Source organism: Equus przewalskii, chromosome X (genome assembly GCF_037783145.1).
Source record: "Equus przewalskii isolate Varuska chromosome X, EquPr2, whole genome shotgun sequence".
Taxonomy (NCBI): domain Eukaryota; kingdom Metazoa; phylum Chordata; class Mammalia; order Perissodactyla; family Equidae; genus Equus; species Equus przewalskii.
This window is the reverse complement of record NC_091863.1, coordinates 118,814-145,000: the sequence shown is the minus strand read 5'-3', so window position 1 is coordinate 145,000 and position 26,187 is coordinate 118,814. Positions and strand designations below refer to the sequence as shown.

At 57.9% G+C, this 26,187-nt stretch overlaps 1 protein-coding gene across 2 annotated transcripts in view; it reads left to right on the top strand.

The window, feature by feature from the left end:
* The first annotated feature begins 9,942 nt into the window (after positions 1 to 9,942).
* PPP2R3B (protein phosphatase 2 regulatory subunit B''beta) overlaps positions 9,943 to 26,187 on the top strand; it is a 52,862-nt gene continuing 36,617 nt past the window's right edge. The window contains exon 1 of one of the 2 annotated variants that reach the window (XM_070603543.1): positions 9,943 to 10,942. In XM_070603543.1, the coding sequence (XP_070459644.1) occupies positions 10,622 to 10,942 (321 nt within the window). In that variant the 5' untranslated portion in view covers positions 9,943 to 10,621. Of the gene's footprint in view, positions 10,943 to 24,721; positions 25,311 to 26,187 lie in introns of those variants that run through there. The other variant, XM_070603544.1, reaches the window with a different exon arrangement.

Here is a 26,187-nt window from a genome sequence, read left to right as displayed (position 1 = left end):
TCTATCCATCTGTCTGTCTATCTATCATCTGTCTGTCCGTCTATCTGTCCCCGTCCATCCATTTAGCGTCTGTATCCCTTTCCTCCTCGAGTCTGGAAGGAAAATCGACGTCAATCTCTGAGTCCCTTCCCGAGGATTTGAGTGTTGGCCGAGTCAGTACGTTTGCAGAGACAGAAGGGAAACCGGTGTGGGCCCTGCCATCCATCGGGTTTGGGTTTCCAGTGGGTCAGAAAGGCATCGGGAGCTAAGGACCCACTTCTTTCGTGTAACCCGGTTCTGATTCCCCCACACCCCGCCGGCTGTACGAAAACGTCGATTCCACAGAACAGTTCATGCACTGCGGAGACGAGAGCGTCTCGAGCTGGTTGAACCCCTGACGACAGCGGGTGCGTGAGGGGTCAGGACCTCGAGGCCCTGCTGACAGCGGCCGCTGTATCCGAACGGTGAGAAACGCCCCCGACCCTCCGAGAGCTTGTCACCAACAAAGCGGGAGGCGCTGCACACATGTCCTCAGCTCCCACCCCAACCCCATCCCGTCCCATCAGTGACGGTGTAGACGCAGCACAGACACGGCACGACATCGGCCTGAACCCGGAAGGTCCCCTGCACCCAGCGGGAGCCTCGCGAACGGGCGCGTGTGTGTCCTGGAAGTGCCTGACGGGGTTGGCATGCTGAGGGTCAGGCCTTGATCACATACTTCAGATTCTGGGGCCAGACGGGAACGCGGCCCTCATGCCGTGCGTGGCTGCCATTTCCTGACATTGGTGGGACGTAACCTCTGGGGCATGAACAGGGGCCTTAAAATAACCCCAGCGAGGTGCCGCCCGCGCAGGACTTGGGCTCAGCTGTTCTCGGCAAGGACATTCTTTCCACACAGGCTTCTCGGGACCGCACAGCTGGTGGCCGTGCCAGCGTCCGGGCAGCCTCGTCTTGAAAGATGCCTCACCGTGCTCTCGAATAATATCGTCCCAGACATGTGCTCATGCACAGCCATCAGCTCCACTTCCCAAAGTCTCATGCCGTGCAAAGGTCCTGGGGCTGCAAAGGACCCCACACCAGGATCCTCACACCCTCCCTCATCCTGGAGCCCAGAGTCTGAGGTCAAAGGTGGCAGGGCCGCGCTCCCTCCGGAGGCTCCTGGGGGGGGTCCCTCCTGCCTCTTCCGGCGTCCGGGGCTCCAGGGTCCCCCAGCTGGTGGCCGCCTCCCTCCCGTCTCTGCCTCCGTCCTCACGGGGCTGCTCCTCTGTGTCTGCGTCTCCTCTTCTGTCTCTGAGGAGGACGCTGTCCTTGCATTCAGGGCCGCCTCCTCCAGGAAGCCCTCCTCTCCATCCTGGATTCAGGGCCGCCTCCTCCAGGAAGCCCTCCTCTCCATCCTTGATTCAGGGCCGCCTCCTCCAGGAAGCCCTCCTCTCCATCCTTGATTTAGGGCTGCCTCCTCCAGGAAGCCCTCCTCTCCATCCTTGATTCAGGGCCGCCTCCTCCAGGAAGCCCTGCTCTCCATCCTTCCCTTCATCACAGCTGCCAAGACCCTGCTTCTAAATAAGGCCCCATTCTGGATCCAGAACAGGACTGTCCCATGTCAGCTCATCAGAATCCATGTGATGAGGGCTATGATGAAGGTGATGACACCCAGGAGGAAACTGAGGCTCAGAGCGGGTGAGTCAGGGCCTTGGCCACCAGGGAGAAGGTAGTGACACAGCGGCATGAGCTCTTCCCTTCAGATGAGAGGGGTTTCTGAGCAGCAGAATTCATAGCAGGCACAAAGCAGAAACGACCCCAGTGTGCACTGATGGGTGATGGATGAACACAATGTGGTCCATGCACACAGTGGAATATTACGCAGCCCCGAACAGGAGTGAAGCCCTGACACAGCTCCATGTGGATGGACCCTGAACTCATGATGCTCAGAGACAGAAGCCAGACACAAAAGGACACACAGCACAGGATCCCATTGATAGGAAATGTCCATAACAGGCAAATCCGCAGATAGAAAGCGGATTATTGGTGCCAGGGGCTGGGGCAGAGGGCTGGGGAGGGACTGCTCATGGGGACAGGGTCTCCTTTTGGGATGATGAGAATGTTCCAGAACCAGACAGAGGTGGTGGCTGCAGTTGTGGTTTGTGTCAAACGCCGCTGAATTGTACACCTGAAAATGGTTAGTTTTATGTTATGTGAATTTTACCTGAATAAAAAAATAAAGTGTAAATATGAAAAGGCAGAACAGTCGTGTGCACGAACATGAGTTCTGGGTCACAGACGGGAGGAGCCCGGGGACCGTGGGAGGGACAGACCAGCACTGAAAGGCGGGCCCATCGGGAGGCGACCCGGTACCCCCAGGAGGGAGGCTGGGAGCACGGCGCGGGCCCCTGCACAGCCCCTCCTGCCGTCCTGCCCCCGAGTTGGCCCAGGGGAGTGTGACGGGTGGGCCGCCGCCTGCGCCCAGTGAGGAACAGCCGGCAGACAGTGAACAGAGGAAAAAGTGCGTGCAGCTGGGGTCACAGGGGCCACAGCCAGGGCACTGGGAGGTCACAGAGGTCACCCAGGGCCACGTCCATGACTAGGTCACGGTGAGGTCACAGAGGTCACCCAGGACCACATCCATGACCAGGTCATGGTGAGGTCACAGAGGTCACCCAGGACCACATCCATGACCAGGTCATGGTGAGGTCACAGAGGTCACCCAGGGCCACGTCCAGGTCACCGTGAGGTCACACAGGTCACCCAGGGCCACGTCCACGTCCAGGTCACCATGAGGTCACGTCTGAGAGCAGAGGGGGGTGGTGGGGTGCAGAGGTCCCCCTGACACCCAGGTCCCCTGCGTCCTGACTGTCCAGCCCCGCGTCCGGGCCCCTCGGGGTCTGCTGCACCGTCCAGCCCACACGAGCACGGAGTCGACCCCCTTTCGCATCTGGGAGGCTGCGGTCGCCTCCCGTCTGTCAGTGGAGAAATGCGCGCGTCCCTCCCCAGGGCCTGGGGCCTCTGCTCCTCCGTCTCCATCGTCTCCCGTTGGGTGAGCAGCGAACAAACCGACTTCCGGGCACGTCAGAGACCCTCAGAAAACCCGCTCCGCACGGGCTCCTCATGAGAAACACGGACCCCGGGCACCATCCTCCCTCAGGACGCCAAACCCCACCGCGTCCCGGGAGCCAGACACGGAGTCGCCCTGTGTGCTTCCCACCGTCTCCCCCTCCAGGCTGCGAATCGGGCCATTTCCAGCCCCAAGTTCTCGCCCTCGGAGCCCCCGTCGTGCCCTCGGCTCCGATCTCTCACGAGGACGGAGATCCCCGTGTGCCCCCATTTGTTGGCCTAAACGGCGGCTGCGTTTTTCCCTGCCTCACGTGCATTCATTCTGCATCCGTGACCCCGTTTGATGCCTTTTCCAGCCGGGAAGGAAATGAGAAGCCAGGTCCGCGCGGCCTAATGTGCGTCTCTGCACTTTGGTGAGCAGATGGATCCGACTTCATCACCTCCTTCCATCGCGGGCGCCCGCCGAGCCTGCATTCCCTCCACCGGGATCGCTTCCACGCGCCATCCATCACCCCGACCACAGCGCTGAATATTCAGATTAAATTGGAACTTTTTCCCTATGAATAAGGAATCCGATTCGATTCTCTAATAGACACTGTCTCCGGGGACGGGAAATTGAGTTGAAGGTTGCTGACGGCGACGAAGAAAATTTTATTACCCAAATACAGAATTCTTTTCCTGATCATCAAAACAGGCCAAACGGCGCCGTGGGGAGCCGGGGGGCGGGGGGGTCGGGAGAGGATTCAATTAGAGATGAAGACGGTGGAAAAAAGGCGCATTTTTCAACTTACCTCTTATTTCTCGGAACCAGCGGCCGAGGGGAGCGTGCGGGACAAAGAGGGGTTTGTCGGGGCTGCGGGTTGGCTGCCGACGGGTCGGGGAGCAGCCGCGTCGAGTTAGAAGGGGTGGAGATGTGTGCACGGTGCCCGTGTGCAAAAGTCAGACCCCGCCACGGAGCTCTCGAGGCCCCCTCGTACACCCCCGGGCGACAGAGACCCCACATTGGCCATCCTGCCCTTTGGGGCGCTTGGCAGAGGCGCGCGGGAGCCCGTCGCTGGTCCCGCTGCCGTTATTAGCACCTTAAATGCTGCAGCCAAGTCTCCTCTTCCCCTGTCCTGGAGCCCAGAGTCTGAGGTCAAGGGTCGCAGGGCCGCGCTCCCTCCGGAGGCTCCAGGGGGGCGTCCCTCCTGCCTCTTCCAGCGTCCGGGGCTCCAGGGTCCCTGGGCTGGTGGCCGCCTCCCTCCCGTCTCTGCCTCCGTCCTCACGGGGCTGCTCCTCTGCGTCTGCGTCTCCTCTTCTGTCTCTGAGGAGGACGCTGTCCCTGGATTCAGGGCTGCCTCCTCCAGGAAGCCCTCCTCTCCATCCTTGATTCAGGGCCGCCTCCTCCAGGAAGCCCTCCTCTCCATCCTTGATTCAGGGCCGCCTCCTCCAGGAAGCCCTCCTCTCCATCCTGCCCTTCATCACACCTGCAAAGACCCTGCTTCCACACAAGGTCCCATTCACAGGTTGCTCTGGGCTAAATTGTGTCCTCTAAATCCATATGTTGGAGCCCTGACCCCAGGACCTTGGCACATGCCGGGATTTGGAGATGGGTCTTTAAGGAGGGGATGGAGGTGAAATGAGGACATGAGGGCGGGTCCTGATGCAACAGGACTGGGATCCTGATGAGAAGAGGAGATGAGGACACAGACACGCACAGAGGGACGACCACGTGAGGACACGGGGAGAAGATGCGTCTACACACCAAGGAGGGAGGCCTCAGGAGGATCCAGCCCTGCCCACACCTGGATCTCGGACGTCCAGCCTCCAGGACTTGAGACCATCAGGGGTTTGAGCGGCCGCGTCTGGGGTCCTTTGTTGTGGCAAATTAACACCAACAGTAAAAGAGACTTCGCAGACGTTATTAGATCTGGGTTCTTGCGGTGGGGAGACCGTCCTGAGGAGGTGGGGAAGCCCAATGTCATCGCAAAGCTCCTTCATGAGGGAGACCTGAGGACAGAAGGGGAGACGGGCACGAGATGACAGAAGCAGAGGTTGGAGCAACGAGCTGTGAACACAGAGGGGGCAGCCAGGAGCCCAGGAACACAGGGGCCTCCAGCAGCTGGAACGGGCGAGTGACGGGACCCCCCGCTGGAGCCCCCGAAGGACCCAGCCCCCCGACAGCTTGACTTTACCCCACAGAGTCCGACTTTGGACTTCTGACCCCAGAAGTGCTGGAGAACACATGTTGTTTGAAGCCCCTGAGTTTGTGTCCATGAGTCCCAGGCATGAACGCACCCTCTGAGGTCCCAGTACTGCCCTCACGGCCGTCTAGACGCTCATGCCCGAAACTGATCTTCCTCTTCACTGCCCCCGACTTACTGGGTCATTTCATTCCCTGGCTTGGAAACCTTCAACGGCTCTGCATTTTATGAGTCAGTCAGTGAACAGTGTGCAACAACCATCTCCAAACGCAGCGGGTAAGATAACAACCCTTTATTCTCAGTGGTGCATCTCCACCACGGCCCACTGTCCATCTCAATTCTCTCACCTGTCTTCACCAAGGGGATGAAACCTGCACTGGGGGGCTGGCCCGGTGGTGCAGCAGTTCAGTGCACACGTTCTGCTTCGGTGGCCTGGGGTTCGAGGGTTCAGATCCCGGGTGTGGACATGGCACCGCTTGGCAAAAGCCATGCTGTGGTAGGCGTCCCACATATAAAGTAGAGGAAGATGGGCATGGATGTTAGCTCAGGGCCAGTCTTCCTCAGCAAAAAAAAAAAAAAAAAAAAAAAGAGGAGGATTGGCAGCAGATGTTGGCTCAAGACTAATCTTCCTCAAAAGAAAAAAAAAAAGAAAAGAAAAGAAAAATAAAAACTAAACCCCCACTGGGTCTTCTCCCCAGGCCGTGTGGTAACGGGCACTTCCGACGGCTTACAAAACCCTGCCACTCATTTTCCACCCGTGCCCTTTCCGGGCTGTCCGATATTCTTCCAAAAATCTGCTTGTATCTGCCCCGTTCTTGTCTGAACTCATCCGGGGCTGCTGGGCACACTTCCCGCCTCCAACGTATTGCAAACAAGTTTTATCACAGGTTTCCCCCCAACGTAATGCGGATCCCTATTTTTCCAGCCTCCTGATTTCGTTTACCGTGCACACGGGAAACTCGGAACATGTTTGCCCGACACGGATGCCCTCGCAATAGAAACTCACACCGTCTTCCAAACCAGCTGCCTCTGCTGTGTGTGTCTGCCATGCACCCTGCTTTCCAGCATTAATCATCCTTAAAATCTCGGCTTCAACGGCACGGTCTCTACGAGGTGATGCTCCCTCCCTCGGTCTGTCATTTCTTCCTATATTTGTCGCTCTATCACAAACCTTCCACATCGGACTGTGTAACCGCAGTTTGAATTACCGAATTATCTAATTATCTAATTGCCCTCTCCCACCCCATTAGACCAGGAAATCTTTGAGATCGCGACCTGCCTGTTATTTATCTATGTCCCCGGGCTTGTAACGCACACTCAGAAGACCCAATAGCCACCAGTTTAATTACGCTGCATTCCAGCACAATAAATAAATTCTAGGTCGATTAAAAGAGACTGATCGAGACGGGCAAGCGGATTGCGAGAAGTCACAGGTCATCACAAGCGTTCGGCCCAAAGCTGTACAAAAACAATAAGAAGCAGACCCAGAACCTACAAAGGGGCAGAATTTCGTGGACGGGGACCACACAGACCCACGACCTCTGACCTCCGGAGCCCCCACAAGCCAGCGATTAAAACTGGGCTATCGAACCAAGAAAATAAGCCACGTCCGAAAACTTCATCGTAAACAGTAAAAAACCACGCGCACGCAGAACCTCCATAAAAGGTTACATTTGAAGACCCCCCTGGATCTTTTTTTCTTTTTATCATGTAGGATTTTTCTTTTCTTTAGTTTGGTTAGAACGGCTGTGAATTAGCTTCCTTTTTCCTCTTTTGTTCGACACACTTAATTCTTCCTTTAAAGCTTTCGAAATGGGGGCTAACAAAATTATTTTCATCAATTGCCAGGTCCCGTGGCGTTTTACTTAAAATGCGGCAGCTTAGATAGAAAACTTTTAATGGGTTTTTCCCTCCCTTTTTGTCCTGGCTGCAGTGAAACCCTGGCACATGAGGAATGACCATAAAACCGTCTTTGCTGAAAAAAAACCTTCAAAGGCCGTTGGAGCCTCGGTGCTCTCGCTGGAAACCCAGCACCGAAAAGCACTCTGGTTCTAATCAGGGGGAAAGCGGTGGGCGGGGGTCTGAGATGCATGAGACCCAGAAGGAATGGGGCGCAGGGGTGGCCGTGGTTCAAAGGAGACATTCCAGCGACAACAACGGAATATGCAGCCTTCAGCACCGGAACTCCTCGGCCGGTGGGCTCGCACACGCCCGTCCCACGTCCTGGGACGTTTCGAGGTTCGGCACGGTGAAAAGAGCAGATCCCCCCACTTTAAAATCGTGCGAAAGGAAGTCTCATCAGGCGACAAACGAAACCAAATGTTGCAAAGGAAATCCATCAGCAATAAAGAGACGCAAATAAAAACAGGGGACGGGAAGGTCACGCAGGCGGAATTCGTAAACAGCATCATCAGAAAAGAACCCAGACACGGTGCTTTATTGAACTCCTCTCTCCTCGGCTCTCTGGGGAGGAAATGAGTTGAAATCAAACACGCGCACGTTCGTGGCTATTCCGGAGTCCGTTTTCATGACAGAAACACGGATTAAACAGAGAAGAAAGAGACCCCCTGAGGCGGAACACACGTGGCAGATATAAACTTGATCCTCTTTTGAAGTCTAGCTGCACAAGCCACGTATGTGCCGCGTTAGGGTCAGCCCAGGACAAGCGAGCTCACAGGGCGCGTTCTCTGGGGCGTCTTCGCTTCCCAGGTCGGAGCGTGCAGTCGGCCACCTGCGGCTCGGGGGAAAGACTGTGCTTCCGAGGGATGGGACGGAGGGGACATGTTGCCTTTTTGAGCAGCTGCAGCCGTGTGACCAGCTTTGAGGGGCCACCTGGGCTGCAGCCGCACGAGCCACCTGGGCTCAGGTGGGCTCAGAAAAGGGACAGCCATCCCTGGATAACAAGCCCACCCAGCTTCCCCTTTCCCCCGCCCTCATCTCATGCACCGTCCTCCAGAACCTTCCTGGCCCCCTGCACCCTCCTTGTCCCCACCCCCATCCCTCTGGCCACCCCTGGAAGACGGATGGGACGCTCAGAGCTTCCATTCCTGCCATCAGCAGCCTCCTGGTCCCGTCTGGGGGCGGGCCGTGCACATCCCAGGCCCCTGGGCCTCACAGCGGCCCTTTGTGCTCCCAGGGCCGGATCTCCGTCCCGCCAGCACAGACTGAAGGTGCATTCTGTGTCCATCCCGCCGTTTATTTCTGTCCCGTTGGCCTCGGCACAAAGATCCACCTTCAGCCTCCCCGCCGTGCCCTGGTGTATAAAAGCCGTCTTGTGCAAGCGCTCGCCAAAGGCCTCTGCCCCCAAACCACACGGATGAATGGAGCAGCGCCCGGCCGCTCATTGAAAGACCCCGAGTGAAAAGCTCATTTGTTCTTTGACAAGATGTCTGTAGGCGATAAACTCAGAGATCTGTACCAAGATTTATGGCTCTCCAGAAACGACAGCCTCGCACACACCAGCGTCTGCTTCCCAATTAGTAGAAAGAACTTTGCAGAATTCCTGCCCGACGAGCATACCCGGGCTTTTATCGCCAGTCAAGAAATACAAACCCAGGCGGCAATCGCTGGACGCACGAAATAAAACCATAGCTCAAGAAAGAAAGCGATCTGGCGAGTCCAGCTATATTTATACTGCAGGCAAGTAGGAGAACCCGGCTCTTAAGACCTCGGAATTACCCCCGACTGGGAGCAAACCCAACCACTTTTTAAATAAACTCAATGGAGAAAAAGAAAATATCTTACCAAAAAAAAAAATGAAGACATAAAGGAAAGAGGTGCATATGCGCAGTGGGCACGATTTATCGATGCTGTTAAAAGCAGAAACTGAAATAAGGGAGCCAGGGGGCCAAAGGTCATTTAAGTCAGTCATTTCACCTCCAAGAGATTTATTATTTTTGCAATTATAAATGCAGTTCATTCTCATCCTCAAAGGCCAGCGCTTAAAGTAGTCGCACACCCCCAAGCCATCATTATTGGTTGATAAATAAAATTAACGTCAACGGGGCCCTCGGCGGTCTCAAGTCACCAGTTTTAACTAAAAACTGCTTCCCCGGGCTCCGCAGCGCGCATACTCGCTCCGGCACTCAGCGGGCACGCACTGCGCATGCCCGGCCGCTCCCGGCGGGCACGTACTGCGCATGCTCTCTTGCCGTCCCCCTTCCACGCCGCCGGGCCTCCGCTTCGCTCTCGGCGGACAGGCACTGCGCATGCTCGACCCCCTGGCCAGCTGCCTCCCCCCTACCCACCCCCGGCGAGCACGCAGCGCGCATGCTCGCATCCCCGCGGCTGCAAGGTCGCCTCGCCGGCGTGGGCCGCACCCCTAAAAAAGCCTAAAAGCAGAAAATCCTCGAGTGGGGCAGCCGCCCTCCCCCGTCCCCGACCTCGCCCAGCTCCCGGACGCTCCCCGACCCCACCAAAGCCCCCCGGCAGGTCCCCGCAGCAAGGCCCCGGCAGCCCGCCGCCTCTCCAAGCAGGGAGATGTGCGTGGCGACGTGCGCCGCCGTGATGACGTCACGCGTCGCGGTGACGCGCGACGTAGGCGACCATCTTTGGGGGCGCGGCCGGCGCGCCCGTTTTGAAGCTGCCCGGAGCGCTGCCGGCCTCGCCGAGGGCCGGACCCAGAGCGCCTGCGGCCCCGAGGCGCCGCCGTCTCCGCGGACGCCCTCCGGACCGGAGTCTACCCGTGACCCTGGGGCTGACCCCGCCGGGCCGGACTCTACCCGTGACTCCGGGCCGGACCTCGGGCCCGCGACCCCCGCCGACTGGACTGTGCCTTCGCCTCGGGCTCACTCCCGCCGGGCCGCCTCTATCCCTGACCCCGGGGCTGACCCCCGCCGGGCCGGACTCTGCCTTCGCCCAGGGCTGACCCCGCCGGGCCGGACCTCGGGCCCGCGACCCCCGCCGGGCCGGACTCTACCCCTGACCCCGGGCTGACCCCCGCCGGGCCGGACTCTACCTCTGACCCCGGGGCTGACCCCGCCGGGCCGGACTCTGCCTTCGCCCGGGGCTGACCGTGCCGGGCCGGACCTCGGGCCCGCGACCCCCGCCGGGCCGGACTCTACCTCTGACCCCGGGGCTGACCCCGCCGGGCCGGACTTTGCCTTCGCCCCGGGCTGACCCCGCCGGGCCGGACTCTACCCGTGACCCCGGGGCTGAACCCCGCCGGACCGGGCCTCGGGCCCGCGACCCCCGCCAATCGGACTGTGCCTTCGCCCCGGGTTGACCCCGCCGGGCCTCCTCTACCTCTAACCCCGGGCCCGCGCCCCCCGCCTTCCCCGGACCCCGCCGAGCCCCGCCCTCCTCCGCTCCGGGGTCTGCAGGCCTCGGTCCCCGGGCCGACCTTGGCCCCGGGCAGGCGGGCACGCGGTGCCAGCGGCGGGGCCCCTCGTCGGGGAGCGGGGCAGCGCGAGATGCCGCCCGGCAAGGTGCTGCAGCCGGTGCTGAAGATGAAGGTGGACGAGCTGTTCCTGCGCTGGCTCAGCGAGAGCAGCACGCAGGCGATGCTGCAGGACGGCCTGCGGCGCATCCGCGCCCCCGCGGGCCCCGAGCACGGCGCCGGGGACGCCCACCAGCCCGCGCTCCCGTGGGCCGCCCCGGGCGCCGCCTGCAGGCCGCGCGCCAGCCACGGCCCGGGGGTCCCCGCGCTCCCCGCGCTCCCGCTGGGCGCCGCCTCGAGCCCCAGGGCCGCGCCGCACGCGCGCGGGCCTCGTCGGTCCGCAGGGGCCAGAGGAGTAAGTGACCCTTCCTTATGCTCACACCTGCCCAGGTGACTCGGGTCGAGGCTGGGTGGTGGCCGAAGCTGGTGGCCGGGTGTCAGGCGTGGCCACGCGGTCGCCTTCGGTCTGTTTCCCCCAAGAAACCCTACATTCCCAAAAGTGTCGTCCTTGAGAGTCCCCAGCTGGGCGTGATCTTGCAGTTTGTTTCGAGTTCTCCGGGTTGGTTTGAGCCACTTGGCAGCGGTTTCTCCTCCTCGCCTTGAACCTAGAGGTTTTGTCCCTGCTTAGTCTGCTTTTGTCCCTAATCTGTCGACAGTCGAGCTGGACAGCCGTGTAAGAAGTCCCTTCTGACGTTTGATACTGTGTCCCCATAACAAAGTGTTGCTGACAGGCGGTCGGTTCACATTGCACACCTGGAATTCTCCTAAACCGGGAAATACTGGAACTTGTGCCGTCTTCCAGCTGGAGCCAGCATCCCAGCAGCATCACTGAGCGCGTGATGAAGCGAGGCTGCGCGTGGCAGTCAGTCCACTGGTTTCCCAACTGAAGCGGACCGGCCGCTAAGGGCACGTTTGGCTCTGAATTCTGGGTGGTTTCTGACACATTCTAAGGGATCTAGGGCATTTTCTCAAAAGTCAGTCCCCGAGGAGAATGGGAAGCTCCCTCCCAGACCCCCTGGGTGAGACCCTCAGACGTGCCCAGGAGGAGGCTGGGCTGGCCCCACAGGGACACGTGGCCCCGGGACCCATGGGCACGGAAGCCTGACGCTTCTCAAAGTCTCACCCGGATCCCTCGTTGCACTGAGGCAACCAGATCTGCGAGGAGGGCTGGGGACCAGAGAGCATGCCCCAGCAGTGGCAGTTTCCTCCCTCCCCCGATGGCATCTTACTGGGCGTGTCCATGTCTTACTGCGAGAGCTGCTCGCTGTGTCATTAAATGTGTTTCAGATGCAGGAAGGCAAATCTTGCGTTTCGTGATCCCTGCCTTTGCGAGAATCCCCTTAGGACTGAGGATATTTGCGGGTCAGCTCTGTGCAAGGAGGGCAGCTTGGGTGCACGTGGAAAGGATCTTTGCACAGCAGGCAGTGAGCCGCAAGCCAGCCTGAGCATTCAGAGCAGGGAGGGGTCCGGTTCTACTTGGAGACAGACATGTGGAGGGAGTGAGTTGTGGGGTTTGGGGAGTGCACTGAATTTGGGGGGCAGGGCAGGGGGCAAAGGGAGGACCTTCCGTGGACAGATGTTCAGATGCTGAGAAGATCACACGTGGAGTCCCGCTCAGAGCAGAGCAGTCGGATGGCGGGAGGCACACTGCTGAGCTGGGACTGTGACGTGATGGCAGGAACAGGGGACACGGAATTGGGGCTGAGGAGTCTGTGCTTGGTTCCGTGGCTGGCTGCTCGGGCATCTGCAGGGTGGGGGCACTGAGATAGACCGGGGTGCAGGGGCTTGAGCTGGTCAGCGGTGGGGGACTACATGGGTGTGAATGATGGAGTCAGCAGGAATTGCCGGCGGAGGCAGGACGGAATGAAAGGTCCCTCTGGTTCGCGGTTTCCCAGACCAGAGAGACTGAGTCTGCCCGAGGAGCCTCTCTTGAGGTTGACCCCGTGATTTCCCCTTAAACGTCCCCGAGTGGTCAGTAAGCAGTGGTCCACCTTGTCTGGCACCCGAAGTCGCCCTGAAACACGTCTTGATGTTTTCGGAGTGTGTGGCCTGCATTGGCTGAATTTTGAGACGCGCGTAATCCGGGAGGACCTGTCGGGACGAAATGACGAGAGCTCGTTCCTATACTCTCCCTAAAGCAGTGTTTGCAAAACTCCATCCCCAGCTGCAGACTCTGCCAGGGAGGGCGGGCCCGGGGGCCCGAGGAAGAGATTGTCACAGTTAGGAAAACGTTTTCAAGCGCACAGACACACAGGACTGAGCGTGAGCCGCCTGGCCAGGCCTTTCCGTCGTCACCCTGTTTAGGTCCCCAGCGAACAGTCTGAGGAGGCACGTCTCCCGTGAAAACACAGCAGGGTGTGTCCACAATACCCCCGAAAATGACTTATAATTCGCGCTGGGGTTGCTGTTGGGTGTCCCCCACCCCAGGAGGTCATGGTGGAGGCGGGGCTTTCTGTGTTTGGCAGACGTCTTCTGTGAAGGGGCACTTGGAAGGTCTCCTTCCCGTCTTTATGGAGGGAAAATGGTAGTTGGGGAGCAGAGAGTGCACACTGAGGCCAGTGTGAGGCCAGTGATACCAACCAGGATGTTAGGCTTGTGAAACCCTTAGCATGCTTTTTTTTTTTTTTTTTTTTTTGCTGAAGAAGATTGTCCCTGAGCTAACATCCGTGCCAGTCTTCCTCTATTTTCTGTGTGGGTTGCTGCCACAGGTGGTGACGAGTGGTGTAGGTCTGCACCTGGGATCCGAACCTGCGAACCCCAGGCCCCCAAAGCAGAGCACACAAACTCAACCACTACACTGCCGGGCCAACCCCCCTAGTGTGCTTTTTAAAGTAAGTTCTTGCAGAGGGAACCGAGAGCTTAATGTGGATGAGCTGCTTCTCCACACACTTCATCACCCAGTGATGACCTGGGAGGGAAAAGGTCAAGGTTCAGGCCGGGGTGCCTCGGTGGACCGTCCACGTTCCCTTCTCCTTGACCCCATCTCGGGACTCAGCCCTGTGTTCCTGCTGATGTGTGGCATCCGACTTTCGTATTTAAAGGAGAACCAAGAAAGGATGCTGTGGTGAAATGCAGGTTCTTAACTCCGTCTTGCACCCAGTAACTAGTTCAGAACGATGGCCGGGACAGAGCCCAGTTCCCCTACAATTGCACACGTCCCCACAACCTTCTTCCCATGAACCCAGGCTTCAAAAACATCCGATGGGAAAGCAGGTCCATATCAACTTAAATGTGCACTTTGGGGGCTTTTGGAAGAAATGGAAAAATCTCTTTGTAATGCAAACATTTTTATTCAATGCAACTACATTTAAATATAAATTAATTTTAGTTACTAATAATTTTAAGCTCAATTTCTAGTCATTAAGTAGGAGTAACATGTAGCTGTTGCTCTGTGGTGGGAGGGAACGTGGAGCAGCTACATCAGGGGAGAACGGTAATAAAAATTCTTAACCTTCTGTTAGCCTGTAGAGTTTCAGAGTGTCTTCGGTTCGTATGTTTGAGAGAAGAGCCATTACCCTTTGAGGACCCTGTTAAGAGCTGTGCTAATGTGTGTGGGTGACAGGAAGCTTTCCTCTGTTACAAGCATCACTAAATAAGGTGTGGCTGTAAAATCTGACATTCTTGAAGCATTCAGGGTGCTATTGACAGATACAGTTTCTGCCACGTTCTTCCATACACTTCCACGTGTTTCGCTCCAAGACATGGGAAATTAATTTCAGAGTAATGTTCGTACATAAGATGCTATGAGAAAGGTCCTCAATCGTTTTTTTGTTTTTTAAGAACTTATAGGAAGTGGGTGAGAGTCATTGAGTCCCCCCTCCTTGGGAGCAGTGGGAAGGGCCAGGGTCCTGGACCAGCTCTCAGGCTCTACCGGGGAGCAGACCCAGCAGGGGTCCCCTCCTTCAGCCCTGCAGACCCCCCGGGACCCTGGGAATCAGGAGTGAGGAGAAGCCGGGTGCTCTCTGCGTATCTCATCCCCCCACGTGCCTTCCTTTGTTTCCAGCTCAAAAGAGCCTGTGCACCTTCAGGAAGTCCTCGGTTAGTGGTCCTGACCCGGCTCTGGGTGGGTTCCGGCCCCTCCCCGGGTTGGGGGTGCTGACCTGGCTCCGGGTGGGTTCCGGCCCCTCCCTGGGTCAGGGGTCCTGGTTCCTCTGTGTCGTGTGGGTGAGTCCTGGCTTACGAAGGTTGAGGGCATGGCTAGAGAGCACCTGTGGGCTCCCTAACCCTGGCGTATCCTCAGCCTGGCCTTTCCCTGCAGCCCAGAGACGGGCTCCCCGGTCCAGCTAGTCCCCTGTGTGGGGTGAGGGGGCATCTGAACAGAGCAGAGGAGGGAGGTGGGGTCGGGCTCCCCCGTCGCAGAGGACAATCCCCAGCAGAGGCCCAGGTGCTGTGGGCGCTGGGGCAGTCGGAGGTCCGAGTCAGCAGGGACTCAGATACCACCTCTTTCAGCAAATATGTCTTCCAAGGATTTTAGAGACCAATTCCTTTAGATAAAACCAGACACTCCCCTCGCTCTGCCCTCGTTTCCTGATATGACTGCCTAAGATTTAAGTTTGTTTTACTGGTTTTTACATCAATTTTATCAGTAATCGAGGCAATATTGTGGGAAGGGCTCAGGTTGGGGCCAGACTAACAGAGGCTTTCAGAATCTTTCAAGAGCATTTATTATATATTTCTTTTTTTTAGAGTTATTTTGTTGGGGTTACAACATTGTGTAACTTCAGGTGTACATGATTATATTTCAGTTTCTGTGTAGACGGCATCGCGCTCACCACCAATAGTCGAGCTTTCATCCATCACCATACATATGTGTCCCTTTGCCCACCGCCCACCTCTTCCCCCCCAACGCCTTCCCCTTGCTAACCACTCTTCTCTTCTCTTTGTCCATGCGTTAGTTAATCTTCCACATATGAGTGAAGTCGTATGGTGTTTGTTTTCCTCTGTCTGTCTTATTTCGCTTAACATAACACCCCCAAGGTCCATCCGTGTTGTTGAGAAGGGGACGATTTTGTCTTTTTTACGGCTGAGTAGTAGTCCATTGTACATCTACACCACATCTTCTTTATCCGGTCATGGGTCGATGGGCACTTGGGTTGCTTTCACATCCTGACTATTGTGAATAATGCTGCGATGAACATAGGGGTGCATGGCTCTGTTTGAATTGCTGATTTCAAGCTCTTTGGATAGATACCCAGTAGTGGGATGGCTGGATCATACCGTATTTCTATTTTTAATTTTTTGAGAAATCTCCATGCTGTTTTCCATAGTGGCTGCTCCAGTTTGCATTCCCACCAGCAGTGGATGAGGGTTCCCTTTTCTCCACATGCTCTCCAACATTGGTTATTTCTCGTCCTGTTAATTATAGCCATTCTGACAGGTGTAAGGTGATATCTCATTGTAGTTTTGATTTGCATTTCCCTGATGATTAGTGATGATGAGCATCTTTTCATGTGCCTGTTGGCACCTGTATATCTTTGGAGAAATCTCTGTTCAGATCCTCTGCCTGTCTTTTGATCGGGTTGTTTTTTTTTTTGTAGTTCAGTTTTGGGACTTCTTTATTTATTTTAGAGGTTAACCCCTTGTCAGATATATGATTTGCAAATATTTTCTCCCAGTCGGTGGGTTGTCTTTTCGTTTTGTTCGTGGTTTCCTTTGCCTTGCAGAAGCTCTTTAGTCTGACGTAGTCCCATTTGGTTATTGTTTCTTTTGTTTGTCTTGCCTGAAGAGACATGATATTCAAAGGCATGCTGCTAAGACCGATGTCAAAGAGCGTGCTGCCTGTGTTTTCTTCTAGGAGTTTTGTGGTTTCAGGTCTTACCTTCAAGTCTTTGATCCATTTTGAGTTAATTTATGGCGAAAGATAATGGCCTACTTGCATTCTTTTGCATGTGGCGGTCCAGATTTCCCAGCACCGTTTATTGAGGAGACTCTCCTTTCTCCATGTTCTCAGCTCCTGTGTCAGAGATTAGCTGTCCCTAGGTGTGCAGTTTTATTTCTGGGCTGTCAGTTCTATTCCATTGATCCCTTTGTGTGTTTTGTGACAGTACCATGCTGTTTTGATCACGATAGCTTGGTAGTAGATTTTGAAGTCAGGGATCGTCATGCCTCTAGCTCTCTTCTTTTTTGTCAGGATTGTTTTGACTATTTGGGGTCTTTTGTTCCGTGTGAATTTTAAGGTTCTTTATTCTGTTTCTGTGAAGAATGTCATTGGGATTCTGATAGGGATTGCACTGAATCTGTAGATTGCTTTGGGTACTATGGACATTTTAACCATGTTTGTTCTTCCAATCCATGAGCACAGAATCTCTTTCCATCTCTTTCTGTCACTATCGGTTTCTTTCAACAATGTGTTACGCTATTCAGTGTACAGTCTTTCACCTCCTTGGTTAAATTTATTCGTAGGTATTTTATGCTTTTTGTTGCGATTGTCAATGGGGTTGTATTCTTGAGTTCTCTCTCTGCTAGTTCGTTGTTAGTGTATAGAAGCAGCGCATTCTTGGAAAAGGTCCCGGCAGAGAGAGCTGTAGGGTCTCGTGCTGTGTTGTGAGCATGTGAGGTGCTTGGGGCACGTGATGAGGTCCTCGTGGCCACCCCAGGACCTGGCAGCGGCTCTCCACCTGGGAGAGCGTCAGAATCCCCCAGAGGGCCCTGAGGACAGGTGGACGGATGGATGGAGGGCCGTGAGGACAAATGGACAGATGTGAGGGCTTGTTAGGACGGCCCGATGGGCGGGCTCTGAGGATGGGTGGATGGATGGATGTGAAAACAGCTGGCTGAGCCCCTTCCAGAGTTTCAGTTTTGGGGTCTGGGGTGGTGTGTGGGATTTGCATCCCTAACGTGTTCCCGGGGTCTGGTTGGTTCCTCCTGAGGGCAAATCTGTTCCAGGCCTCCCTTCCAGCTTTCTGTGATTTGGTGATTTTATAGGAACACAAGGTCAGTGCTCTAAGGGCTGTGAGGTGGTCTGTGTGCCCCTGTGTGAGGGCCCTGAGCCCAGCCATGAGCATGGACCTTCTCCTGGAAGCGGGGGGAGAACTGGGGACGAGGAGCCGCCCTCACGGACTCCAAGCTCCCGTGGTACAAGCCTGGTCGCCGCCCTGTCCTCGCTCTTCGCCTCCCTGGTCTGCTTCCAGCGCTGCGCCTCAGGCTCTGGGAGGAGGGGCCTAGCCTTTCCTATGACCCACGTGCTAGTGGTCCGTGCGGCCTCAATGCTCCTGGGAGGAGGAGTGAACCCCTGGGTTAGGCCAGCTGGGAGGGACAGTGAGGACGTAGGTGCGCGCGATGTGGGGCAGTGGGCAGGAGAGGGAGGGGCGGCCCTGCAAGCTTGGTGGGAGGAAGGTGTGAGGGCGGTGCGGGTGCTTGAGACCTGGGCAGGGGCCACTGGAGCAGCCGCCAGGGAGCACAGGACCGGCCTGGGCCAGCCCGGCTGAGCGGAGTGCAGCTGGGTGCGGGAGGAGGTGGGTGCAGGGCCTCATCGGGAGGTGGGTGCAGGGCCTCATCGGGAGGTGATGTTTGAAGGTCCCAGGTCCGCCGTGGGGCCATCGTCGCGTCTTGGTGTGTGTGCACCATGCGTGTTTAAGGCAGTCCTTCCTAACTCTACAGGACATACATGCAGCGTTGAAATTGCTGGACGCTGTCAATTTACTGTTGCAGATAGTCGACTTTGCTTCCCAGAGGTTGTATTTGCATCGGTGTCTCTGCCGTCCCTTAGCCTTCTGCGGGGAGACGCTGGCTGTCGGGGCCCCTCATCAGGCCTGCCGTCACAGGGCTCTGAGGCTTCCCCGAGGCGGACGCCTGGGCCGAGGCACTTGCCTCTCCAGCAGCCACAGACGATGGCTGCACGTCAGCCGCCTGTCCTGCTGTGGAGCACCTGCCTGGTCAGGGAGCTCATCCGGTGCAGGGGGGGCCCCTGTGTCCACGATGTGCAGAGACCCTCAGCGCAGCCCCCGGTGTCGGCTGTTCCACGTCCTTCAGCGACGTCTTCTGCACTGAGGAGCGGGTCCGTGCCAGCTGCATTCCCATCTAAGTGGCAGACTGTGAGGCTCCCCGACTTTCAGGGCTCGGTCTGTCTTTCCTTCTTGCCTGGGCGGGTCCATGGGTGGCGCTGCCGCACTTGTCTCCCCGTCGATGAACCTGGGCTCATTTCCCGTTTCGAGCTGTCTGTTAATCCTGCCGGGGGCCCTCGTGAGTGAGTCTGCATGAGGACCTGCGTTTCCCTTTCTCTCGGGTGGACTCCCGAGGTGGAGGGTCTCTGCATTCCACGCGCTTTTTGGGATCCTCCTGTCCAGCTTTACGTAAAGCCTGCTGAGGTTTCAATAGCCATTGTCTCGACCCGACCCGTTCATCCTCGGAAGCAGCCCTGCTCCTCCAGGCCTCCAGCAGGAGCGACTCTCGTTTTGGAGTCTGTTGTTTTTCTCAGCAGTGTTTTCTCTTCGCTGGGCAGCCTTCCCGGAGTGTGCTGTTCTGTTCGATGCTACTGTGAATGGAATTGTCGTCTTAGTTCTAGAAGCACTACTGATTTATCTTTTTAGTCTTGTATCCTGTGAACTTGTTGACCTCACATGTTAGTTCTAGTAGTCAATCAGAGATGCTGAGGATTTTCCATATATGGGAATAAAAACTCTCTTACTGCTTCCCTCCCGGTCTGTATGCCTGGAACTTCTTTTTTCTTTTTCTTTTCTTTTCTTTTTTTTGCTGAGGAAGATTGGCTCTGGGCGAACGTCTGTGCCCATCCTCCTCTATTTTGTATCTGGAACACCTCCACAGCATGGCTTGATGAAAAATGCATAGGTCCATACCCAGGATCCAAACCAGTGAAGCCCAGGCTGCTGAAGTGGAACATGCGAACTTAACCACTACGCCACCAGGCCAGCCCCTGTAACTTCTTTTTCTTGCCTGAGCGCTGTGGCTGGGATCGTGGACGTGCCGAGAGCAGACAGCCTCCCTGTGTCCCGTCTTGGGTAGAGACCATCTAGTCTTCGTCAAGGATGATATTGGTTATGAGTTTTTCTGTAGACGCTCTTCACCAGCTCGAGGAGGTTACCTGATGGTCCTAGGTTGTTGAGAACACTTAACATGAAAAGTCACGTTCCTTCTAATCTTGTGGCCAGTGATGTGGCGTTTTGTGGGTTGGTTTTGGGTGTTAAACCCGCCTCGCTTCCTCGGATAAACCCACTTGATCACAGTTAATAGTCTCTTTCGTGTGCTGCTGGGTTCTGACTGCTGACGTCTTTGTGAGACCTGTGTGCGGTCAGGGGGAGATCCGCCTGGTTTCTCGTGTCCATGTCTTTGGCTTTGGGGTCGTGGTAGCGCTGGCCTCGTAAAATGAGTTGGGAATCATGTCCCCCGCTCTGTTTTCTGCAGGAGTGTGTGCAAGATTGCTATCGTTTACTCCTTAAGGTGCCTTATGAAGTTTAGCCCGGGCGGTAATTCTGGTCTCCATCCCTCTGTTTTATCTGCAAGTGGAGGTCTCACCTTCATTTTTGGAAGGTATTGTCCTGGGTGTCGCATCCTAGACCACAGAGCAAGTCTGAACAAATGTCACAGACTTCCTGTCCTGGTGGCCGGCCCTGTGGCCTAGTGGTTAAATTTCCTCATGCTCTACTTTGGTGGCCCGGATTCATGGGCACGGATGGGCTCAGGGCCAGTCTCCCTCAAGGGAAAAAAGAGAAAGATTGGCAACGGATGTTAGCTCAGGGCTAATCTTCCTCACAAAAACAAACAAAAAAACCTTCCTGTCTGCAGACGGCATTCTTGCATCACAGTGCAATTCAGAAATCGTTTTTGGAAGGTAAACTTGGAAACTCAGGACCAGACTTCATAAAGTGCGTCAGTCCAGCAGGAAGCCGTCGCGGGCGCTGTAATGAGTGCTCAGAGCCACACAGGAATGAGGACGTCCCCTCGCTCCTCGCATACCCCAGCCGGCCTTGCAGACCCTGTGGCCTGGCCGCCTTGTCCTTTTCAGGAGCCAGGGAGCCGGGAGATGCAACCAGAGCCGGGGCTGCGGGCCGGCCTGGGGTGCCTCTTCCTCCCCCCTGGCGGTTGACTGAACACAGTGCACTCTATACGGGCCTCTGAGCCGGTTTTTGGGAATAGCTGTTTTATTTTATTTACAGTCAATTACAGGAAATAAATCACCTCTTAGTTTTCTGGCCAACGGTTGGCTCCGGGCTTCGAGAATTACAGGACGAGCCTGGAGTCGGGAGGAGGTGTCTTGTCCGTGTTGCCACCCAGGAACTTACCCCTGGGAAGGAGGCCAGGCCTCAGAGGTGCCCAGCCTGGGCCCCGGGCCCTGAGCCGTGGGCGCTGTGCACGTGCAGGTTTTTCACAAGCGTGTTCCCAGAGAGCCGCTGCCCCCCACCCCTACGGCAGCAGGCTCCCTCTGCTTCTCATGACCGTGTCTTCAGACCGGCCCGTGGCTCAGGCGTCGGGAGCACAGGGGCCTGGGCTGTTCCCACACGGTCAGAAAATCAGGGATGTGTTGTCAGTCCAGGTGCTGAGGGACCACGTTCCTGAGCGAGCGCTCCCACGGGGTGTGGCTGTCAGAGTCGTCACACGGTGGGGCTGAAGTTCTCCAGCTGGAAAGTGGCCTCACTTCGGCGGCCAGTCCAGTCCCGCGGTTTCCTCCCTCCCCGTCCCAAGACGCTCCATGCCTACTAGTTCCTCTCTCTGTCTCCCTCTCTCGCTCGTAAATGACCTTTGAGAGTTTGAAGAACTATTAATCTTTCCCCGAAGTTTATTGAGGAATGGACAAATTAGGAAAAATTTTCTTTGTCTATTTGTATTAAGATTTCTGGTTTGTAACTTTTTTTTTTGCTGAGGAAGATTGGCCCTGAGCAAACATCTGTTTCCAATCTTCCTCTTTTTTTTGGTGAGGAAGATTATCCCTGAGCTAACATCTGTGCCCAACTTCCTTTTTCTTTTGCTTGAGGAAGATTGGCCCTGAGCTAACATCCGTGTCCACTTTCCTCTGTTTCGTATGTGCGACGCCTCTACCTACAAACACTGTCGGCATGGCTGCTGAGTGGTCTAGGTCCACACCCAGGATCTGAACCTGCAAACCCCAGGCCGCTGAAGGGGAGCATGCAAAACCCTAACCACTGTGCCACGGGGCCGGCCCCTAGCCATGTTTTAGTTGAAGAAGTTAGGTCAGTTTTTATCCAGCCGTCACTACTGGACTTGGCTCGTATGTCCTGGCACCAGCTGCAGAGTTTCCAACAGAAACTGGGGAAGCGGGATTGCAGTGGTTGTTTCACCTGACCTGGCGACTCCACAGTGGGGACCTGACCGGTTTGCTGGGTTTCTGCTGGTTCCCTGTCCACCTCCTCTGCTGTGGGCGCTCACTGTTGGGTGCTGCACCGGGCAGCTTGAGCTGTGCCACGTAACCAGCCACCCGGATTCAGAGCTGAGCCCGTCCTCTGAGCTCGTGAACCTGTGCTGGGCGGTTCTGTGACTGCTTGTCTGCCGCCCCTGGGCTCTCACCCCGGCCCGCTGGCCCCGTGTGTCACGGCAGGGGCGCTCCCGGAGCCATGAGGGGGCACTGATGCACCAGCACCCTCCAGTCGGTGCTGGCATGGGGACGCGCGGCCGCCCCCTCAGCCCAGCCCGGCTCTCGGGTGGCACGTCCACACTGCCGCCTCATGGGACCAGCTGTAAGGCCACCTTGCGGGGGCTGTGGGCCTGCAGGGGAGGACCCGCCACTTTCTCAGGCTGCACTGAGGGCATCTCTTCCCAAAGGTTCACAGGGAAGGAGGGAAACAGAGTGAATGAGCAGGTGCAGCCTGTCATACGTGGAAGCCCGGCGCCCAATGAGTGCCAGGACTGTGCTGGCCGGGGAGGCGTGGGGAGCCGCTGCTGCCCCGGGGACAGCCCCATCGAGGTTTGCGCCCTCAGCATAGAAGTCTGCTCCACCCTGGGAGCCCGCGTGGTGCTGGGCGGCCGTCCTGCGTGTGGCTCTGGGTCGGAACAGCTTGCAGGACTCCTGCCCCTGGGCCCACGCCCACCGTGGGTCACACGGCCCCTGATCTTACTGTTGCCTCTCGCTGTCGCACGTGGCCCGGTCTGTCTGTTTGGAGCACTTGGAGGCTGACCCAGGTCCTGGCGGACATTGGGGTAGTGGGGCAGGAGGATGCAACGGGGCCGAGGGACGGGGAAGGCAGAGGAGGAACGGGAGAGGGGCCTGCAGGACTCCGAGACACGAGTGAGGCTGTGAGGACGATGGACGGGAGACAAAGGCTCCATCCTGTGTGACCCCACAGGGGACCCGCTGGAAGGGATGAGCTAGGGGACAGTGACAGGACCAGTGTCCCAGGGGGATGGATGGGGACAGATGGACAGACGGAGCACGGGGGCTTCAGGGCAGTGAAACTCCTCTGCACGACCCATAACGGTGGACACACATCATTCCGTATCTGTCCAAACCCACAGACCGTCTGACACCAAGCCTGGTGACTACCAGGGTCGTTTCCTGGGCATCTTTGTCCCCAGGGGCCGGGACGGACAGGCCACATCCACCTGTCGGGTGGCCAGGAGAGCTGCGGGCTGGGGAGGCATCGCTGGGGTCCTGGGACATCTCGGGGGATGCAGCTCGACCCGGGTGGGCGGCCGTGTGGGGCCTGGTCCAGGACGGGGTGTGTTCTGAAGCCCAGGGCCTCCCGCCGCGTGGGGCTGCTCGGGGCTGCCAGGGCTTATTCTCGGGACTCCTGTGTTTGTGGGTTTGCTTTTTTCTGCAGCACAAACTCCCCACTGTGCGTGGGGCTGAGCTCTCCATGCGCACAGGGCTGGCCCGCTGTCCACGTGTGTGGCTGCCGTGCCGGGCTTGCAGTGGACACTCATAAACTTCGGTGGGAGGAGGGAGGGAGGATGCCCGACGGAGGAGGGAGAAGCAGTGACAGATGAAACCCCCTTCTTGCTCCCGGGGTCGGGGTTAGAAGGTGGAAGCGGAGCGGGGAGCCAGTGAGCACACTGATCTGCAGGGGAGACCGTGCCCTGTGGGCCAGGACGCAGCCCAGGTGGCCGGGGGCCAAGGGCCGAGGGTCAGGGTGAGCGGGCCCCAGGGGGCGTCTGGAGTGCGTGAGGCGCTGCCCCCTCCGTGCAGTGGGGCCGCCCGGGCCGGCTTCCCTCTGGGCGGGAGGGGGGAAGGCCTGGGAGGGGTGTCTGGAGGCCGGCCAGTGCCAGAGGCTTGTGTCACAGAAGACGGGGGTGTGTGGCCCGCACACGCCGGTCCTGTGTCCTGCCACCCGCAGCAGAGCCGCACGCTCTCTGGGCCCCTCTGCTCCAAAGGCCTGGCCGGGGCGGGAGGGGGACCCTCAGGGACGCTGTGTTCCCACCGCCTCACATCCTCCGGCATTTTGGTTCCTATGGGTGTGGGTTGGTGCGGGCCGGGCCCCGCGGTCCTGCCCTGCTGCTGCAGGTGCGTCCACGGTGGGTTCCTCCTGAGAGATTCTCCCAGAAGCCGTCTGGGCTTCAGGAGGCAGCGCCTCCCCAACGCTCCGTGCCCGCAGCACCCAGCGTGGGCCCAGGCAGTCGACTCAGCCCCCACTGCAGCCTCGGCCCTTCCTGCGGGAGCGGGCAGAGGTGCCGGGGTCCGTGTGTCCGCCGGCCGCATCCTCAGTGCACCTGCTGTCTGCTGCCCTGTTGGCGTTTATGTGACCGGCTCCTACCTTACGGTGTGTGTTAGCGCTACATTCTGCGTTGTGGTTACATTCTGCCCTGTCGGTACTTCGTGCACTGTCGTTATTTTGGACGTTCTGGTTACTTGGTACTTTGTCGTGATGTTCCACGCTGTCGTTGGGTTCCATATTGTTACCTTGTACGTTGTGGTACTTTCTGCCCTGTCCTGACATTCTACCTTGTCGTGTGGAACCGGCACCAAGACTGCAGAAGCCAGAATACTCACCCCCCCACCCGAGTTTTGAAAAGAAAACTTTCCAGTGTCCTTTGCAGCTTCAGTATGTTTTCTCAGCCCCTAACGAGCAGGGGAAGCTGCGGCGGGCAGACCCCTTTATTCCCAGTGCATTTTCAGGGAGGGAACAGCTGCTTGGCTGTATCTGGGCCCCTTTAGTCGCGGGCGGGCGGGCAGGCTTTGCTTCTGGGGAGAGCGCCACCTCCCCGCTGTGCGAGCGCTGGCAGGCGGCCCAAGATCGGCCCCAGATCGGCTGTCCTTGCTGACCTGTTTGTGCCCTGTGCGTCCGCACTGAGCCGCAGCTGGGGTCCCTGCAGACGCCGCCCCCTGCACGGCCTCCCGCGCCCTCAGCAGCCGCGCAGAGAGAGCTGCTCGGTCAGGGCGCGCCGCCTGTCCGGCTGTCCGCTCCCGCCTGCACAGCCGCCGCCCGCCCGCCCGCCCGCGGGAGGGGTGGCCCGCCACCCCTCCTGCAGCCATGTGCCCTCCTCAGCCTGTGGAATGCGCGCCGCCTGGGCCGGCCCCCACAGCGCCTGGCCGGCGACGCATGGAGCGCGCTGAGCCCGGCCGCCCCGACCGTCCTGCCGGGCGCAGCTGCCGCCCCGAGCCCGCCGGCCCCGGCCAGGCCCAGCCCCGAGAGCAAGAGCGAGAGCGAGGTGCCTGGCCCGGGCCCCGGCGGCCCACGCGAGCCGACATGCGGCTCCGCGAACTGTCGCTGCGCCAGGACCCCGACCTGAGGCAGGAGCTGGCCTCGCTGGCCCGCGGCTGCGACTTCGTGCTGCCCTCCCGCTTCAAGAAGAGGCTCAAGGCCTTCCAGCAGGTCCAGGTCTGCTGCATGTCACCCCCCGGCCCACCCGGGGCCCTCCCGAGTCCCTCCCTGGTGTGGGGGGGGCCGGGGGCTGCTCGCACCCACCCGTGCAGGGCGCGCAGGTCCCACGTGAAGTCGCTGGGAGAGCTCCTAAGAGCGCGCCCGTTGCTGGAGTTTTGGCGGCAGGTGCCGCGGTGCGGCCAGGACGCAAGCCCCCGGCGCGGGGAGAGGTTCCGGCTCGGGTGGGGGCCTGACCGTGTGGTCCCGGGGGGAAGCCTGGCCCATGGTCACGGCCGTCTCCGTGATGACACGGCCCTGTGGGACGCCTGGTCTTCTCGGCCACATGGTGTTTACTGGGCTGTGGGGATCTGCACACATGGGCCGGGCAAGTGGATGGCTCGGTGCTGATAGTGAGTAGTTGGCGTGTAGACACCCTCTCCATGGTTGTGTGTGCTCAGAGGAGTAAGACCTGCTGTGTCTACACCTTGGACGTGTTACGAGTTAGTTTGAGGGACCCAGTCGTTTGGAAGCATCAGACAGCCCGTGATCCCCAGAGTCTGTCTGTGACTCGAGGGGTCTCCGTGGGAGATCTTGTCCTCTCCTCAGCTCCGGGCCGGTGCTGGGGGCAGGGCCGCAGGGCGTGGGGCCGGGGCTCCTGCCCCTGAACGCCTCGCCTCTTGCAGTTAGACACCCGCACGTTTTATCCAGGCCAGGACTTAACGTCCTGTTGTGGCCAAAAAAAATGACATCCAATCAGACCAGGCCGTCTGGGGGAAAAAAAGACCTGCTTTCTGCTGATATTTTAATGGGAGTTTTTCTGGGATCATATCTCAGCTTTTACACAGCTTGGGAATTTTTCCTGTCTTGTGTCTTCCAACTTCGGAAGTTTTGTCTG